The following is a 20,733-nucleotide window of genomic DNA, read 5'->3' on the forward strand; positions in this document are numbered from 1 at the left end:
TTGACTCACTGCAACCTCTGCCTCCCGGGTTCAAGTGATTCTCCTGCCTCAGCTTCCCAAGTAGTTGGGATTACAGGCGCACACTACCACACCCAGCTGATTTTTTGTATTTTTAGTAGAGACAAGGTCACCATGTTGGCCAACCTGGTCTCAAATTCCTGACCTCAAGTGATCCACCCACCTCAGATTACAGGTGTGACCCACTATGTCCAGTCTTGTGGGCTTTTTGACATCCTTTTATTTTTTTCTTTGCTAAAGTGTATATTCAAATCATTTGCCATTTTTTTGTTGTTGGGCTGTTTATCTTATTATTGAATTGTGAGGGTTTATTCTATACTCTGAATGCAAGTTCTTTGTCAGATATGTGTGTTGCTAATATTCTCTACCGGTCTGTGGCTTATCTTTGCATTCTCCTAAATTTCTTTCAAAGAGTGTACATTCTGACATAGAGTACTTAGTCCTGCGCCTGGCAGATTTATTTCTTTCAGGACCAGAGGCCTCTGCTGCAAACATTTTCCACCAGATCCTTGGTCAGAATAAGCAGCATATGAGCTTCATAACTGTTATGGTCATAATGTTTGTATCCCATCAAAATTCGTATGTTGAAACCTAATCTCCAATGTGATAGTATTAAGATCGGGGCCAGGCCGGGCTGGGCGCGGTGGCTCACACCTGTAATCCAAGCACTTTGGAGGCCAAGGCAGGTGGATCACCTGAGGTCGGGAGCTCATGACCAGTCTGACCAACATGGTGAAACACCGTCTTTAAAAAAAAAAGATAGGGGCCATTTGGGAGGTGACGGATCGGCTTAGTGCCCTTATAAAAGACGGCCAAAGGAGCTTTACCCCTTTCACCATGTGGGTGCACAGAGGAAGGCACCATCTGTGAGGAATAGGCACTCAGCAGATATTAGCACCTTGTTCTTGGACTTCCCAGCCACCACAATTATGAGACATAAATGCTGTTTATTGTTTATAAGTCACCCCCCCAGCATATGGTATTTTTTTTGAATATAGGGTCTTGCTCTATCACCCAGGCTGGAGTGCAGTGGCATGATCATGGCTCACTGCAGCTTCAACCTCCTGAGCTCAAACAATGCTCCCACCTCAGCCTCCCAAGTATCTGGGGCAACAGGTGTGAGCCACCATGCCTGGCTAATTTTTTGGCTATTTGCAGAAAAGTGGTCTCCCTATGTTTTCCAGGCTAGTATTTTCTTATCAAAGCCTGAAAGGACAAAGACACTGTCCTTTTTTTTTTTTTTTGCTGTCTCCAGGCTGCGGTGCAGTGGCATGGTTCAAGTGCCTCCCGGTTCAAGTGCCTCCCAGGTTCAAGTGATTCTCCTGCCTCAGCCTCCTGAGTAGCTGGGATTACAGGCATGTGCCACTACACTCGGCTATTTTTTGTATTTTTAGTAGAGACAGGGTTTCACCATGTTGGCCAGGCTGGTCTCAAACTCCTGACCTCAGATGGTCTACCCGCCTTGGCCTCTCAAAGTGTTGGGATTACAGGCGTGAGCCACCATGTCCAGCTTCTATTATTATTTATTATCTAACTACTATATGTGTTACTTATGTTTATTATGTAACTCCTCCACTGGAATATAAACTCCATGAGAGCAGGAGCAGGAATTTAATGTGTATTTTTAAAATGCTGTATGCTCAAAACCTAAAGTAATGTTTAACATATAGTAGGGTTCGTATGCAAGTCACGGCAACAAAAAAACAAACAAAACAAAAACATCATGTAGTAGGAAACCAATCCATGTTCACTGTGGAATCAATCAATGTTTGCCTTCTATGTTTACTATGGACCAAAATGCTAATTATTTTCAGATTATGTACGATTATGAATTGAAAATATATTTGCCTAGTCTGTAGCTTGTGGCCTTCTCCTTTTTAATGATATATTTTGATGACCAGAAATTCTTATTTTTTATATAGTCAATTTTTTTCTACAGCAAAGCACCTGTGAACATAGTCAAATTTATCACACTTATCCTTCATAATTTAAATGTCTTGGTTAAGAAAACTTTCCTTTCCCAAGTTAGTTCAGTATATTTCATATTTTCTACTAAAAATTATCTTTTACCTTTCATATTTAGGTTGTTAAGACACTAAGAACTGATTTTTTTTGTATGGTGTGAGGTAGGGTTCAAATTTTCACCCCTTACCAAGGAGGCTCTATTTTTCTACATAATGGTTTTGGTTTGATCTCTCTGCTTTCTTAAGTCTCTTATCCTATGAAACACCATCAAGATTCTACAACAATGAAGCAAAACAAAGTATCAATCCCACAGTTTTATTTGTAAAGAACAAAGCATGAAAAGTCATATTTAAATGTACTCCCAAACCTGAAAAACCCACGTCAGTTTGTCTGATATGTATGTTAAAGTGCTTAATATCACAATGCTCTTTTAAATTTTATATTATGTTCAGATGAGAAAAAAATCCAGTTCTGATGCATTTTGTTAACAATACAGAGAAAACCAATATAATTTAAATGCATAAATGCTAATTTAAAAAAAAGATACACAGGGTACATTTATACATGGTTCAGGTGTAACACAGAGCATTCTTTCTATATGTTTCACACCCTCATTTGATTGACAAACAGGAACTCCTTACTATACCTCTCTACTGTTGACAAGATTTGGTGTTTAGAATCAAGACTGGATTCACACACAAGTACATTTAGGTAATTGGAACAAGCATGATTCCCTCCTACATAACCCAAGGATATCCTGGATCCCTTCGAATGAGGAAAAATTTTATTTTAGTTTTTTTTTTCCCCCTCTAGCTTGATGTGATATATCTCTGAAGCCAATCTTTATCTTGTCCTTGAGAGGGCAAATAGCTCTAATCAGATTTTGGAGATGAAGTTCTCCTCAGATTCTTTTGATGACACTACATCAGCAACCTCTTCAAAATGCTTAGAATTCAGTTGATTCAAGGGATTTATAAGTGTATTTTAATAGGAATAAAGGACTTAGTAGTTTATTATCTTTTTCTGTCTCCTATTTATGCTAAACAGTAATGTAATAAATACTATTTAAGAAACAGAGACTTCAAAAGACATGGATGACTTGGAAATAGGATTCACTTTATAAAAGTAGAGAAGTGCTCAAGACTCTCAATCAGTGAAGGTGTGTTAATACTGAAATATAAATAAAGTTCAGATTGTCTTTTCAACATAGTGAAAAGGATAGACTAGTTTCTGTAAACCTCACAGAAAATATTCACAGTTCACTAAATGAAAAATCTACTGAAAAATCATAATTTTTAGCAGAAAGAAGATATTCCATTATGAAGAGCTATACTCCTAATGTTGCGAAGTAAGTATTTCCCTGGAAATTTGAGGTCCTTGTCTGTCACCTGTTTCAAAATACCTTAGGGATGTCAACATATACTATACATAAGCTGTTGTATAGTCTTGAACCTCTCTTTTTTACTTACATTTTCATATAACAGCGTTTTATTGCCAAAAAGGGAAATATGAGCAATTCCGTATTCCCCATATCATTCATATAGTGTGATAGAAATTCATTAAAATAATTTTTAAAAATGCCATGTGAAGGTAAATACCACAGGATTACAAAAGGTACAAGAATGTGTGAAACACTTAAATTTTAGAGGAAAATCCACACTTCTGCAAGGTTTAAGTTTCTCATATCAAATTCTTATTCCTAGTGGAAAACAGGGTGGGGAGGGTTGGGAGGCTTTTGTAGCTGGTAGCCTGCTTTTTTCCCACATAGGACTCCACTTTATACTACTTCACACTGACTCGCAGTCATTTTTAAGGCATATGACTCCCGACCAGGGCACAGATCTCACACATACTTCCAACATCAGTGTAATGCCACTGTGTCATAAAGGTCGAGATTAGGGGTTTCAGGACATATGAAAAACACCAGGAAAATAAATTTTTCAAGAGGTAATATTTTTGGCAATTTAATTTTAAAACAACTTCTTCACCAGCTATTACTATGCAAAAAATACTCATTATGGTCCCAGGCATTTAATTTATTTGGAGGAAAACAAATTAAATATTGATTTTTTTATTTAAACTTTGAGATGTGATCCTAAAACAATATATTAATTTTTAAAAATTACTACAGCAGAAAAGATGCCTCTATGTGGGTATGGTCCTTCCAAAAGTCAGCTTAAAAGTCTAAGCATTTATTCTAAGCATTCTGATACTACTGTTGTGCTCAAAATTTTGGTATGCCTTAGAGACAGTTAAAAGACACATAAAAACTAAGTCCTGCTGGGCGCAGTGGCTCACACCTGTAATCCTAGCATTTTGGGAGGCAGAGGTGGGTGGATCACCTGAGGTCAGGAGTTCAAGACCAGCCGGGCCATCATGGTGAAACCCCATCTTTAAGAAAAACAAAAACAAAAAAACTAAGTCCTTTGTTTTGCTTTGTTTTTTTGAGATGGGGTTTCCCTATGTTACCCAGGTTGGACCCAAACTCCTGGGTTTACGCAATCCTCCTGCCTTGGCCTCCCAAGCAGCTGGGACTACAGGTATATACTGCCATGCCCAACATGTCTTATTTCTTTATAACTGCATTTCTTATGTAACCCCAATCTCAGCTTAAGCATCCTTTTTATTGATCAAACTTTGATCCAAAGAACTATTTCCAAGTTAAATTTATTGTTAAAGGCCAAGAGTGACCACCATCGGGAATATTAAAAAGAATGGGGGTACTGGCCATTCAAGCAGCTCACAAGAGGGCCCCACATGTTTGCAGCACGGGCTGTATCAACAGAATATGTACATGGGCTCACAATGTGACTAAGGGGCCCATCATCCAAGAGGATGCGTCAGTTCTGATTTTTTTTTAATCAGTCATTTCACTATCATAGTAATATTACATAAAGCATGAAGATGAAACTTTAAGTCTAACTTTTTTGGGGGCATTACTTTTTAAAGTAATGGTTTTATTCATAGGCCCCCAATCCAACTTTGCTCCCAGTTTTTTGGGGTTTTTTTTGAGACAGAGTCTTGCCCTTGTTGCCCAGGCTGGAGTGTAGTGGCACAATCTTGGCTCACTGCAACCTCCACCTCCTGTGTTAAACGATTCTCCTGCCTCAGCCTCCCAAGTAGCTGGAACTACAGGTACCTGCACTATACTCAGCTAATTTTTTTTTTGTTTGTTTGTTTGTTTGTTTTTTAGTAGAGACGGGGTTTCACCATGTTAGCCAACCTGGTCTCAAACTCCTGACCTCAGATGATCCACCCACCTCAGCCTCCCAAAATGCTGGGATTACGAGCATGAGCCACCGTGCCTGGCTTGCTCCCAGTTTTTACAAGATGTTAATTCCCAATAATTTGAGAGCAATGTGTTAATATGAATTTTAATTATTCTAAATAAATATTCTTCCTTATTTCTTACTTGTATAGGTGGATGAATAAAGATCCAATAGTATAATAGAAAGACTATTAGTAAGAATGCCTGGAAGGTCAGTCTCATGCAGCCTGGTGAAACAAACAAACATGAATTCTAGAGCCTGTGTTGTCAGAGACCAGCTGTGGGGTGAGGATAAGATTTAATCTCTCTAATCCTTAAGTGTTCCCATCTACAAAGTGAGAAGGCTGGATGAGGTGTGTCAATACTAGCACACTAACCTAAGTTGTCCCCCTGGTTGCCTAGACCTGTCAGAAGCATGGCCTTACGAAGATACAAGCATGAAATCCTGGGTTAGACCCTGCTATCGCCTCTGATGACTAAACTCAGTAGGAGCCCAGTGTAAAACAGGTTTTGGGTATCTCCCATGATAGACTTCCCATGTCCCTGGAAGAGCTGTACCATTACAGATACACTTTAGCTTCAGGCAAACAAATTTCTAGTCTACTCAGAACCATCTTCTTAAACTATTTCTATGGGTTTTTAAATACAGCTGTCAACTCTCCTCTTCCTCAAGTATGAAGTCATATGTTAAAAGGGGCTTCCCTGGCTGAATACAGTGTTTGATAAAGGGAGTGAGGCACTTGTTTCATTAGTTTCTTCCTCCAGGAAATAAGGTTAACAACACAGCTGGTGAAAGCACAGCACCCTCAGATTGCACAGGATACTGACACCATGGCTTTGCTTTTCAGCCACATCTGGGAATAAAACTCAGGGCTTTGCTGAGGCAATTTTGCTGCTAAAAATGTACAAATGCCTAATTAGAGTTACAGGACCTACTGGAAGGTGAGGACTTAAAGTAACTAGCTAATACAACATTTACTTAAGTTTTTTATAAACTATCAAACTGGAAAGTTACTCACAACTTTTGGTCTTTCAAAATTGTTGCCACCTCTTGTTTTGCTTCAATTTTGTCAGCGTGTGCCACCAGTGGCTTTTAGCTTCTCTGGGCCGGTTGTTTTACATTATTACTCCCCTTCCTACAAAGGAACGTAAAGCTTGCCCTTAAACACCCAGAAAGAGTTCATTCTCTCTCTCCTTCTGTTATTTGCATTATCATGGTCAACAAATGCTTTCACAAAAACATTCCAAGCCACACAGAGCCCTCCTCCTCCTTAGTCATTCCTTCCATTACCCGAGGGAGGATGGGCCCTGGAGAGGTGGATGATTAGACCCTAACAAAGACAAGACTCGAGGTTATCCTTAAGAGATAGACCACTGCAGAGTTTAGATGGCCAAATTAAAAGTACAGAATCAAATTGCTGTTGGCAGTTCTTATGACTCTGAGTCTGCTAACACTGAAATTCACATCTCCCCAAAGTACCTCAAATAACAAGAATAAAAATGCCAAGAATGAAGTTAGGCTAATCTTTCCAAAGTGTAAAGAAGTTATAATGCCACAATTGAACACACTTCTCAGGGCTTTGTATGTTCTCTTTCCAGTTCAGCCAAGCTCCTGGGGTCTAGTGTTTAAAATACTTTAATTATATCATCTTGTGCGGACTGAAAGATTTTTCCAAAAGACTGGAAAAGTGACTAATGATTCAAATGCATACAACAGTTTGTAACTTAAAAGATATAAGTGAAGACTACTGGTACAGTAGGTAAAGCTGTGTGCATTCACAATACAAATGATCGGACTCCAAGATGGATGGCTACTACATAACAATGCATTCTGGGTTTCCTTGTGATATCTGGAGAAAAAAAAAGCCCGACTGGGTTGCACTATATTTACATGTTTACTGGCTTCTTCCTGGCTAGCACCACTCTTCCCCCCAACCCCAACATTTTTAAGCTACTTATTTTAAGTCACAGGAATATTCAGTCTAAGAAAAGCATCTTATTAGAGTAATATAATTTCTTAAAGAAGATAGCATATTTACACACATCTAACACATGAAAATACTCTATTTTATACTAAATTCCAGGTTCGAATGAACTACAATACAACATTTTGCCTTGTCTGTAGAGTGAGGATAGTTCCAAATGGGGCATAAGTTGGGCTGTCCCCTGCAGTAATTCACTACTGTCAGACAAGTCCAAATCAGTCCCCTAGTTGGGGACGGAGCAAGGTTTGGACTGAAAGTTTCTAGCCAGTTTGGTTACACATCCACACCTTTGATGAGTGATCCTTCTAGGACTATGGTGAAGTCCTGAATGGTCTGCAGAATTCGGATAAGGGAGTTGACAGTCATGCGGTCTCGCAGGAGAGCGCTCTCTTCATACATTCGAGTGATGGCAGGACACTCGGCTAACAATGGAATCCACTGTGGGAGCAGGCGATCCCTACAGACCCAAACAGAAACAATTCCTGAGCACTGCTGGCCTCGCTGCAGAACAAGGAACAGAGTGGAGCTTTCAAATGGGAAGGTGTGGGGCCGGATGGTACAAAATCTAGCCAAGTAAAGAAGTCAGGAGAGAGGAAATCAAAGCCAAGAAGTTAAATATTTACTGGCAAAAAGACAGTGATGAGACAGTATAAAGCTAAAGGGAAAACCCATGAAGTTCTTAAAGTACATTAGAAAGTCTATGCACATTAAAGACATTCTCTATTCTGATTCTACCACCTTTAGAAAGAGGCAGAATGTCATTTTCTATGTCTTTTTTTTTTTTTTTAATAGGAGTGTTACTCTGTGGCAAGGCATGCCACAGCATACTGACCTTTTGGAAGAAAGACTACACTAAGCTGCAGGGATTTGCTTTTTTTTTTTTTTAATTATTAACTTATACAACATAACAGGGTGAGGAACAAAATCAAAGCAGAAAAACATTAAGTAGATTTTATAAACCAGAATAGAGTTTGCATTGGTCTAATAAATCAGAAGAGTATAGAGATAAAAGGAGATAAAGATCATGCTCAAAAGAAACTTTAAAAGCACAACTAAAATTGGGCTCCTTTTATGAAGAAGAAATACAGAACTTAGTTGTGTAAACCAGCTGTTTCAGGAGGATAAAACCTCACATCTTCAATGTTTCCTGATCAAACCTGACATTAGTAACCCAATGCTAAGTTCCGAAGATCCTTATTGAGCATACCCAACTAGGCCATCTTCAGACTCAAGTTGGGGCCCTTAAGGTTTAAGAAAAAACAAATAATACATGGATAACTTAAAAAAAGAAATCTAAAGGTCTGTGTGTTTCAATTCCTGCAATTCTGAGAGCCGTTTTAAAAATTACAGATTGTATTGCTCCTGTGTGTCACTTTCAAAAAATAAAGGAGTAGGAAATAGTCTTAAAAAGAAAACTACATTTATATAGAACGAATCCCAAAATGTTCTTGAATGTAAATATAGTGGTATACATACACTATATAAGGTCTACATAGTAAATATGCACGGTGTATGTGTCTAATTATCTAGTAACCTCCCTATTACCTACCTATCTTTGGAGCCAGTTATAGAGTCACGGTGGAGAGCTTGGGCTCTGAAGTGGGACTGGGTGTGAACTGGCTCTGTCTCATTTTTGCTGTGTGACATTGGGAAAGTCTGCTAACTTATGTGTGCCTCACCTATTTTCTATTTTCTCATCTTGAAAATGAGAAAATCTCCTGTCTGGGCCCCTATTAGGAGGTATCCCCCAGTCAGGATACAAAAAAAAAAAAAGAAAATGAGAAAATGGGTTGCTAACTCATGTAGTGGTTGTGGTGAATTAACCTGAGGAGAGAAGGCAGAGGTTGCAGTGAGCTGAGACCACACCACTATACTCCAGCCTGTTCGACAGAGTGAGACCCTGTCTCAAAATAAAAAGTAAAAAGAAAGAAACCCAAAGGAGAGCTTTGGAAGAGGCATGAACTGGTATAACTCTTTCTGGATTCTGGTTCAACATGTAGCAAAAATAGGGAAAATAAAAAACTGGTTTTGTACCTTGTTCCAAGGCAAACTAAAATCTGGAATTTGCCATCCTTCCCAATGTTCCTGGGTGCAGTATTAATAGCATTTACATAGTGGCAGAAGGTTTTGCAGGATGATTTCTGAATAAGGACATCATCTTCATTATCTAGAATCTGGTCAGTTGTTTCAAAATAAGCAACCACTTTCTCTGAGGAAAAAAGTCAGAATAATATCACAATGTATGTCAACACTTCATATACAGAAAGATTCATCACTTAATTTATTACGGAAACACTAATGATGCTTTGCATACAGCCAGTCCTGAAGCCTGTAACACTACTTTGTCATTGATTTCAGAGGTCCATGTTTCATAGTAGAACAATAAATACGCTCCCAGGAATTTATTTTCTAATCTAGACTGCATTCCAGAAGAGTGGAACATTTACTCCCTTTAAAGTACCTTCACAAAACAGAAACTGGCAAAAAAGAAAAATAACATCTTCTGTTAAGACTGGAACCTTCTAGGAGTAACCAGCAATGACATGGTAGCCATTGAGATAATACCCCCTGTGTTCTAGTTACAGAATGACTGGCTAACACTTTGCAACAAGATCCTTGAAATGTACCTGAATAAATTTCTGATGAAGAGAGATATATGTATATACACATGAGAAGCAGAAGCAATGATTCTAGGCATTCCAGAAGAAAAAAAAAATCACTCCTGTGGGTCTAGCTCTGTCAACTTTCCTTTTTTTGTCTATTCTAAGTTAGAAGAAATGAACTACTTCATCTAGGCCTTATTTAGAAAACACAAAATGATTAACTGCCCTTTTAAAGAAATTAGAATTCTAGAAGAGTTAAAGAAATCAGGAATTCTAAAAGAAAGATTACAAAACTTAGCAAGCTAGAGCAGACATACCCCAAAAGAGCTTTCTGTGATGATGAAAATGTTCTCTATCTACAAAGTCCAATTTGGTAGCTACATATGGCTACTGAGCACTTGAAATGTGGTCAGTGTTATTAAGAAATGTAATTTACATTTGATTTAAATTAAATACATTTAAATTTAAATAGCGACATGTGGCTAATGGTTACTGTACTGTTCAACACAGAGCTAGAGGAATCCTTTTATAAACATTGGCCAGGCACAGTGGCTCACACCTGTAATCCCAGCACCTTGGGAGGCCAAGGCAGATGGGATCACTTGAGGACAGAGTTCGGGGCCAGCGGGGCCAACATGGTGAAACTCTGTCTCTACTAAAAATACAAAAATTAGCCAGGTGTGGTGGCAGGCACCTGTAATCCCAGTTCCTCAGTGGCTAAGGCAGGAGAATCACTTGAACCCAGGAGGCAGAGGTTGCAGTGAACTGAGATGGGGCCACTGCACTCCAGCCTGGTTGTCAGAGTGAGACTCCATCTCAAACAAACAAACAAAAAAGTTCTATCATGTCACTCCTTAGCTCAAAGCCGTCCAACAGCTTCCACCTTCATTCAGGATAAAGGCCCTGGATAAAGGCCCTACACAACCTGGCACTGGCACTAAACACTCCCTCCCCCAATCTCATACTTAACTCACTCACTCTGTGTGTGTGTGTGTGTGTGTGTGTGTGTGTGTGTGTGTGTGTCTCTCTCTCTCTCTCTCTCTCTCTCTCTCTCTCTCTCTCTCTCTCTTGCTGTGTTCCAGTCACACTGGTCTTGGGGTTCCATGGAAACACTTCCGCCTTGGGGCTTAGCACTGGCAGTGCTGTCAATACGGAGTCCCTCCTCCCAGATATCTACATGGCTCACTTCCTCACCTACTTGAAGTCTGTGCTCCAGTGTACCTTGACATTCAGTAAAGTCTAAAACCACCCCATTTAAAAGACCACTCCCCACTTTATTTCCTCTTATGCTGCTCTATTTCTTTCCAGATCTTCAGACCTGCCATATGAATTACATATTTGTTATATTTTTGTTCATTGTTTCCCACACTGACCTGAGTATAAGTTTGCCAACCACAGGGATTTCTGTTTTGTTTACTAATGTATATCTTGAGTGACCCAAATAATGTTTGGAATATTGTGCATATTACAATTTGTTGAGTGAATGAAAAACAAAGATAGTACTTATTTGATATTTATTTTTTATTATCATATATACTTTTTGAGACAGGGTCTTACTCTGTTGCTCAGGTTGGAGTACAGTGGCTTGATCATGGCTGACTGCAGCCTTCACCTCTTGAGCTCCTGGGCTCAAGCAATGCTCCTGTCTCAGCCTCCCAGGTAGCTGGGACCACAGGTGTGTGCTCCCACACCCAGCTAATTTAATATTTATTTAAAAAATATATACCCTTAATTCATTCAGATTCCTGGGTCTTTGAGTTTCCTAAGAAAGGCTTCAGTGACCTTAAAGTAACATACATCTGCTTTATTTACCTATGAAGTCCCAGATGAAGACATTCTTGTGAAAGATGCGGGCAGATTTGAACCCATGGTGAAAAACTTGTTCAAGGGCTGCAACCAGGCCATTTTCTCCACACAGCAATACGGTGAGGCTTCCTCTCTGTGGGGTATAACACACAGTGCCAAAGAAAAATCTCCTGCATCTATGTCTAAGAAAAACACTAGAGAAGCAAGTGCTGAAGGTAGCTATATGAAGCATGAAGCATGTTTTTACAGCTACCAGAAAACTTACAAATGAAAATTCAAGCACCCCACATTGCCTCATGTATCACATACAAAAGCATCTTTAAAAGTCCCACTATACTAAGTTTTATAGCCCATAAATACCTCTTTTTCAGGTTTGTGAAAATGTTTCACAATATTGTTCACAGCTTCTCCAATTCCTTCTTGGATCTGCCCAGCATTGGGTTCTGTAAAATAACAAACAGTGGCTGCAGTCTCATGGGAGAGAAATAAACCAAAGTGCTGTGGGACATCAACTGTGTCTACCTTGGCAGGAAATACGTCACCAAAGCAGGCTGGCTTTGCCAGGGGCTCCACAGAACTTGCCTCTGGCCAGTTTGGCCAAGTTGGAAGCATCCTGGCATAATGGAATATAATGCAAGAGATCCCTAGATTCAAACTCCAGCATTACCATCTGCAATCTATAACCCGAGCCTAGTGTCTAACTTCCTCTGAGTTTGAGTTTCCTCAACTGAAAATAGGGAAAATACATGCCTCACTGGGAAAACTGATAAGTTATAGGGGTAAATAACCTAGCATAGTACTTGTCACAAAATGGAAGCAAGCACCTAAGTATAAGAAGCAAGACTGGGAAGTCCCAACATCACTCCTCAAATGTTCCCTTATGCTACCTACCTCCGAGCCCATTAGTGGGCATAGACTAAGGCTTAAGGAGCTCTGGATAGCTAACCCGGAGTTTGAAGATTTGCTGTTGTGTTGCGGGAAGATGCCAGGTACCCTGTGGCATCTGGGCCTGAAGCCCAGAACTCCCTCCCTCCCTGGCTAGTCAATCTGTTTCAGCACTGCTTCCTTCTGCCAGCCAGTACTTGCTCTTCTAGGCCACTTTCCTGAGGGATAGGTTGGTGGGCTGCTTGAATGGGACCTAAATCACTTTTGTCCACCACATCCAAAGATTTTAAAAAAGGGTGGTAAACATTTCAGAAGTAGGTAACAAGAGAAAAGGCATATAGTTCGGATTTTCTTGTAGTTCTAATTTACTTATCACAATGTAAAAGAAAAACTATACATCCTCACGTTTAAGAATCTCTGAATTCGTACTGCTCAAGGATTTCTTGCATAAATGTTTCTAATGCATAAAAATTGTTAAAATGAAAACCTCTTATAATTGAAGTACTGATACCCTAGCCTCTAGTTCCTAGTAGTTTCTTTACCCAGTAGTTTTTTGTTTGTTTTGTTTTCACTTTGATCTTTCTCTGAGTTTCTTTCTTTTAGACATCAAGTCTATTTTGAAAGCTGTCATCCATTCTAAAAGAGCTCTGATTGGTATTATTTGAAAACTGATTAAAAACTTTCAGTTCCCTGAATACCATCTTACATATAACATACTGTGAGAAAATACCCTATTATCCATCCTGAGTCTAAGACCATTTAGACTTCTTTGCTTATAGAGTGAGAAAAGAAAGTTGGGGGATAAAGGCCTCTCAAATAATACCCCAATGAAATTGGACTGATTCAGATGGCATAATAATTTGGATGAATGGAGCTTTTTATTTTTTTAAAGACGGGGTTTCATGGTGTTGGTCAGGCTGGTCTTGAACTCCCAACCTCAGGTGATCCGCCTGCCTTGGCCTCCAAAGTACTTGAATTACAGGCGTGAGCCACCACGCCTGGCCAGATGAATAGAGCTTAAACCTACTTTAAAATTTTAAATCAGCATAATTAAAATTTACCATGTAATAAAAGTCACCAATTTTGATGAGCTTTGACAAATGAATAGTCATGTAATGACCACCACAATCATGATACAGAACATTTCCATCACCCCAAAAGTCACCCTGCAGTCTTTTCAGTCAGTTACCTTCCTTAGCTAACTCCTGACAATCACTGATCTGCATTCTATTATTATAATGCTTTTCTAGAATTTAATATAAACAGAATATATAATATGCCATCTTTTGTTTCTGGTTTCTTTCACTTAGCATGCTTTTGCAAGTCATCCATGTTGTTAGATGTATCAACAGTTCATTTTAATATATCTCATTGGATAGATACCTGACATCTATATCAGATACAGACTGCTTTGTTAATAAACTAAGGACATATTAGGTACATTTATTATTCTACTTGTGGTTATTAACTATAGCTAAAATAAAGCCCCTTCACTGATAAACTTCTGTAACTTTTCCCTAAATACTGCCTCTATTCATGTTTTGTGGCTGCTTTAATAGACTCACAAAACTTGGTGGTTTAAGTGACAGAAATATATTTTCTTGCAGTCTGGGGGCCAGAAGTCAAAATTTAATTATCACTGGGCAAAAGAAAAAAAATCAAAGTGTCAGCAGGGCTGCATTCCCTTCAAATTCTAGGGGAAAATTCTTTCCTTGCCTCTTTCAGCTTCTGGTGGCTGTTGGCATTCCTTGTTTTTTGTTTTTTTAAGAGACAGAGTCTCACTCTGTTGCCCAGGCTAGAGTACAGTGGCACAATATCAGCTCACTGTAACCTCCACCTCCCAGGTTCAAGTGATTCTCCTGTCTAAGCCTCCTGAGTAGCTGGGATTATAGACGCCCACCACCATGCCCAGCTAATTTTTGTATATTTAATAGAGACAGGGTTTTGCCATGTTGGTCAGCTAGTCTTGGACTACTGACCTCAGGTGGTCCACCTGCCTCAGCCTCCCAAAGTGCTGAGATTACAGGCATGAGCCACTGTGCCTGGCCAGCATTCCTTGTTTTTTGTTTTTTTTTTTAAAGACAGAGTTGTGCTTGCTTTGGCAGCACATATACTAAAAAACTGGAACCATACAGAGAAGATTATTAGCATGGCCCCTGCGCAAGGATGACATGCAAATTCGTGAAGTGTTCCATATTTTTCTCCATACTTGAATATGGAGCGTATGCACAGGTGAAGGAAGTAACATTGTACTTTATAAACACTGTATTGTAAGTGGAAAATGCAATGTCTTAAATAAAACTACTTAAAATTGGCACCAAAAAAAAAAAAACCAAAAAAACAAAAAACAAAGATAGAGACTCCCTCTGTCACCCAGGCTGGAATGCAGTGGCATGAGCTCGGTTCACTGCAACCTTTACCTCCTGGGTTCAAGCGATTCTCATGCCTCAGCCTTCCGAGTAGCTGTGATTACAGGTGTGCACCACACACCTGGTTAATTTCTGTGTTTTTAGCAGAGACGGGGTTTTGCTATGTTGGCCAGGTTGGGCTCGAACTCCTGACCTCAAGTGATCTGCCCACCTCGGCCTCCCCAAGTGTTGGGAAAGAATACATGTGACTGCATGTAGGGCCCATGTAGGTAATTCAGAACAATCTCCTTATTTCAAGATCCCTATATCACATCTGCAAATACCCTTTTTCCAACTAAGGTAACATTTACAGATTATATAGATTAGAATTTTATATTCTTGGGAGACATTATTCAGTCTACTAAAGCGCACATTAGTATAAATTAGAATTTTACTATATTACTAAAAATGGTATGTGAACATAGTATAATATTAATAAAATTCACTACTGGCTGGGTGCAGTGGCTCACGCCTGAAATCCCAGCACTTTGGGAGGCCGAAGAGGGCAGATCATCTGAGGACAGGAGTTTGAGACCAGACTGACAAATGTGGAGAAACCCCATCTCTACTAAAAATACAAAATTAGTTGGGTGTGGTGGCACATGCCTGTAATCCCAGTTTAGTCAGGAAAATGCCTGAAACCAGGAGGCAAACGTTGCAGTGAGCCAAGATCGTGCCATTGCACTCCAGCCTGAGCAACAAGAGCAAAACTCCATCTCAAAAAAAAAAAAAAAAAGAGAGACACTGGAAAGTTAGCTAGCTAGATATGGCTATCTGGGAATACTATAATATATAACTATTATTATTTCTCCTTTAAGTTTCAGGCAAGGCCAGGTGTGGTGGCACATGCCTGTAATGCTAGCGCTTTGGGAGGCTAAAGCAGGCAGATCACTTGAGCTGAGAAGTTCAAGACCAGCCTAGGCAACATGGCGAATGCCAGTCTACAAAAATAATACAAAAATTAGTTGAGTGTGATTTTGTGTGACTGGATTCCCAGCTACTTGGAAGGCTGAGGTGGGAGGATCATTCGAACCTGGGAGGCAGAGGCTGCAGTGAGCTGAGACTGCGCCACTGCATTCTAGACTGGGTAACAGAGTGAAACCCTGATTCAAAACAAAAGTTTCAGGCAAAATATTTACTCACATTTCCACAGCTTAATAAAAACATAGCATGCAGGTTTTTTAAAAATTAGATTTTAGAGCACAGTGGCTCACGACTATAATCCCAGTACTTTGGAGGCTGAGGCGAGCAGAACACCTGAGGTCAGGAGTTTGAATCCAGCCTGGCCAACATGGCAAAAACCCGTCTCTACTAAAAATACAAAAAAATTATCCAGGTGTGGTGGTGGGATCCTGTAGTCCCAGCTACTTGGGAAGCTGAGGCACAAGAATGGCTTGAAGCCAGGTGGCAGGGGTTGCAGTGAGCTGAGATTAGGCCATGTACTTCATCCTGGGTGATGGAGCAAGACTCCATCTCAATAAAAAAAAAAATTAGATTTTCACATCTAAATTCTTCTGGCTTTGGAATATTTATGAATTTTCCTCAACTTTTTTCTTTTTTAAATCTCCTCACATTTATTAATACAACAGTTTTCTGTCAAATGGTCACATGAGGCCTACATGATATGAAGCACGTACGAAGATTTTAAATAAACTATTTACTGTTGTTTTTTCCTGTCAATGAAGTGATGCTCAATCTCCTAGCAGTGGTGGGTGACTTCTGCTGGGGTGGAGTCCGACACTGCTTTACTAGATCTTCATCTGATGCTGATGTCATCAATTCTCCAATTAGAATTCTTTCCAGGCTCCCATCATCAATGCCTTTCCCCAGCCACCGTCCACATGGGAATCTGGTAGGATAGAAAAAAGATTTTTGGGTTTTTTGAGACAGGGTTCTCATTCAGCCCCCTGAGTAGCTGGGACTACAGGTGTTTACCATTCAAACCTGGCTAATTTTTGTGTTTTTTGTAGACAGTGGGTCTCACTATATTGCCCAGGCTGGTCTTGAGGCCTTCCATCTCAGTCTCCCAAAGTGTGGGGATTACAGGAGCCACTGCACCCGGTCAGAATATTTTCAAACTAGAAATTAATGTGGGAGTTAAGGCAAAGAAGAAAAGAGGACAATGTTTCTATAGAGTAGTGTTGGCTGTGACTGAGATCTTTTCCTCCTACTGAAGTTATTTTAGGCTTTCTTTTTCTGAGAGTTATACTAATCTTTTCAACACTTGTGGACTAAGCAATAGCAGCAAACATCTGTTGTTTTAAAAAGCTTTTTGAGGCCGGGTGTGGTGGCTCATGCCTGTAATCCCAGCACTTTGGAAGGCTGAGGCAGGCGGATCACTTGACATTAGGAGTTTGAGACCAGCCTGGCCAACATGGCAAAATTCCATCTCTACTAAAAATACAACAATTAGCGGGGCATGATGGTAGGGGCCTGTAATCCCAGCTACTTGGGAGGGTGAGGCATGAGAATTTCTTGAACTTGGGAGGCCAAGGTTGCAGTAAGCCGAGATCGTGCCACTGCACTCCAGCCTGGGCGACAAGAGAGAAACACTGTCTCATAAAAAAAAAAAAAAAAAAGTTTTTTAGGGGGCAATTTTGTATAACTTAAACAAAAATAATCCCTCCCCCTAACAAAACAGCTAAAATTCAGAAGGCAAGTGGAAGAGTTTAAACAATTCTTAAACCTTTTCTCATCTGAAGAATCTTAAAGAATTCTGAGTTCCCAAGGCCATTTACTTACCTGTACGTATGTCCTGTGATTTCATTTCTGACCATGACACAATCCACTAGCCATTTGGCTAACAGTCCTGAGTTATCATGGCCAATCTGAACAGTGGTCAGCTTCCCCAAGTTCTGGCACTGTAAGGACAGGACCTTAGGTTATTTAGTACCCAATTCCATCCTGTTACATCTCAGCTTTACAGGTACTTTGGTTCCGTCTAATTTAACAACTGCAGAGACCAACCCTACATAATGTATTCAGCTATCCACTAGAGAAATATATTCACATGTATTCCTTGTTCTCAGGGAGCTCCTACATAATGAGATGGGAGACATATGGACATTACCAAATGAGGGGGACTGTACACAGTGCTAGATTAGGGATGTAAAAAGTGCTAGAAGAACGCTGGGAAGGGAACAGTTACTTCTACTTGGGGAACCCAGAAACATGACTGAGACAGTGACTTGTGCCTTGTAGGATGAGAATTTAAAAAACAGGAGTCCGGGTACAGTGGCTCAGGCCTGTAATCCCAGCACTTTGGAGGCTATAATCAAGACCAAAGCCATCCTGGTCAACATGGTGAAGCTCCGTCTCTATTAAAAATATAAAAATTAGCTGGGCATGGTGGCGCACGCCTGTAGTCCCAGTTACTCGGGAGGCTGAGGCAGGAGAATTGCTTGAACCCAGGAGGCAGAGGTTGCGGTGAGCCGAGATCGCACCATTGCACTCCAGCCTGGGTAACAAGAGCGAAACTCCGTCTCAAAAAGAAAAAAAAAAAAGAAAACAGGAAAAAGATGCTTGCTGTTTAGTTACAGAGAGGTCAAGAAAACAATTATAGATTTTAAAAAGCACGGACACTGATATTTTTCTTTTAAAAAAAATTTTTTGTGGGTACATAGTAGGTATATATATTTATAGGGTACATGAGATGTTGGTATTTTTCTGTTCCAATAAGATACTCAGGCAGAACTGACATCAGACTGCATATACTAGAAGTCCTTGAAGCTATTTATTGAAAGGCATAGCTATCAGTAAGTTATCTTCACTGGCCCTTTGTGGACAAGTACAAAATAAAGCAATGATAATGGGAATAGTGAAAATAAACACTAATTAAATTGTGACTTCTAAAACCTGATAATGAAAAGATCACTGACCCCAGCTATGTGTTGGATGAGAACATTAGGATTTTAAGTTCTTCTTTTTGGTTAATTTAAAATTTTTGTGGGTACCTAGCAAATGTGTATATTTATGGATTGAGGTATTTTGATATAGGCATGCAATGCCCAATAATTACATCAGGGTAAATGTGGTATCTGTCACCTCAAACATTTATCTTTTGTGTGACAATCCAATTCTACTCTTTTAGTTATTTTAAAATGCATAATTAAGTTATTTTTAACTATAGTCACCCTGTTATGTTAGCAAATACTAGGTTTTATTCACTCTATGTTTTGTATGAATTAGAGCTATGAATTCTTAAAGCACTTTATTCTTTGTATGTCAGTGAGAAGGCATCCCCATGCTCTAGCTCAGGGATGATGGCATCTTGAATTAGTTGTGCAGCAGAACTGGAAAGAAGTAGGTAGACATGAGAGAGACAGCTTAGAAATAGCAATGACAGGATTTTTAATGTAGTTCCATTATTGGCAGATGAAGAAAAGCCAAGGGTTTTAATATTTTATATACAGATGGCTGTGAGTCTACTGCATGGATAAGGCCAAACTGGGCTCCTGGGGGCATCATGACTCTAAGTGGAAACTGCTATTCTGAGACCCCAAGAAACATGCGAATGGGACATTCATTTAGTACCATTTCCTTCCTCAAACACAGCAGTCATTTGTCCTCTTCCTCCACCAAGATCAACCCATGTGTAGGCTCAAACACATGGAACTAACTCACCAAGTAAAACCTGAAAATTGACTACAATATCAAAACGTTGTTTTTTGTTTTGTTTTGTTTTTGAGACAAGGTCTCACTCTGTCACCCAAGCTGGAGTGCTGTGGCACAAACTTGGCTCACTGCACCCTCTGTCTCTTGGGCTCAAGTGACCTCAGCCCTGCAAGTAGCTGGACTACAGGTGCATGCCACCATGCCTGGTTAATTTTTGTATTTTTTGTAGAGACTGGGTCTCATCATGTTGCCCAGGCTAGTCTCGAACTCCTGGGCTCAAGCAATCCACTCGCCTTGGCCTCCCTAAGTGTTAAGATTATAGGCATGAGTAACTGCACTCAGCCAAAAGGCATTTTTATAAACTCACTCTAGAAATGTCACCGTATGTTCTAAAATCCATAAGCACATGCTTGAACCCAGAAGGGAGAGGTTACAATGAGTGAAGATCACATCACTGCACTCCAGCCTGGGCGACAGAGCAAGACTCTGTCTCAAAATAAATAAATAAACAATAAAATAAAATAAATAAAATCCATAAGCATGAATATCAGCTCTCCTGTCCTTTTGCCACAAGATGACCAGGTTTGGGCAGAAAGCATTTTACAGTAGGGAGGAGAACCACTGTGGAGAAAACATTTATTTGAATATTTCTTGCTTGCTAGGATCTGTGCTAGACCCTGAAAATAATGAGAGAGGACCTGGTAAAGCCCCAAAGTACACCATTACGAGTGAAAAATAGAGCTTCACAATGAAAATACAAAACAAATTAGTATATGCTGTTTAGGCATATAATCACAAAAATGATCCTGCATGCTTTGAGTGCTCCTCTATTTTATTTGATTCAAGGAAAAATGAAAAAGCCAGACAGAATCCATCTGTAAAACTACAAGTGATACTTTCTGCTAGAAAAGGTGTTGGCTGAACCTACCTCAAAAGTCATTTCAAGGAGGTTTTTGGGAATCTGCATTACTCCAGTGTCTCCTAGTTCTCCTGATACACAGATCCAGGGGTTTGATGTGATGATTGCATTGCTTAGCTTTTTGATTGGGATGATCACTGACCTATATGGAATCACTGAAAGAAAAACGCAGAAATTATTAAAAAGCTGGAATAAAATTATCCTTATAACAAAACATACATTAAGAACTGTGTTGGTTTTCTTTTTTTTTTTTTTTTTTTTT

General features: G+C 39.7%; 1 protein-coding gene and 1 non-coding gene across 2 annotated transcripts in view; one reads left to right on the top strand and one right to left on the bottom strand.

Moving 5' to 3' along the window:
• Positions 1-4,951: 4,951 nt before the first annotated feature.
• The window catches only part of DENND5B (DENN domain containing 5B), a 191,112-nt gene continuing 175,330 nt past the window's right edge, over positions 4,952-20,733 (bottom strand). Inside the window, exons 15-21 of the mRNA XM_037739864.1 lie at positions 20,481-20,626; positions 17,681-17,799; positions 16,600-16,787; positions 12,006-12,088; positions 11,652-11,778; positions 9,271-9,445; positions 4,952-7,693 (exon numbers count right to left, since the gene is read on the bottom strand). Coding sequence (XP_037595792.1) covers positions 7,510-7,693; positions 9,271-9,445; positions 11,652-11,778; positions 12,006-12,088; positions 16,600-16,787; positions 17,681-17,799; positions 20,481-20,626 — 1,022 coding nt within the window. The 3' untranslated portion in view covers positions 4,952-7,509. The remainder of the gene's footprint in view (positions 7,694-9,270; positions 9,446-11,651; positions 11,779-12,005; positions 12,089-16,599; positions 16,788-17,680; positions 17,800-20,480; positions 20,627-20,733) is intronic.
• On the top strand, positions 14,620-14,731 carry LOC119471856. Its single transcript, XR_005200948.1, has one exon. It is a non-coding gene; the product is annotated as a U6 spliceosomal RNA (small nuclear RNA).

This window comes from Cebus imitator, unplaced genomic scaffold (assembly GCF_001604975.1).
Source record: "Cebus imitator isolate Cc_AM_T3 unplaced genomic scaffold, Cebus_imitator-1.0 Scaffold76, whole genome shotgun sequence".
Classification (NCBI taxonomy): Eukaryota; Metazoa; Chordata; class Mammalia; order Primates; family Cebidae; genus Cebus; species Cebus imitator.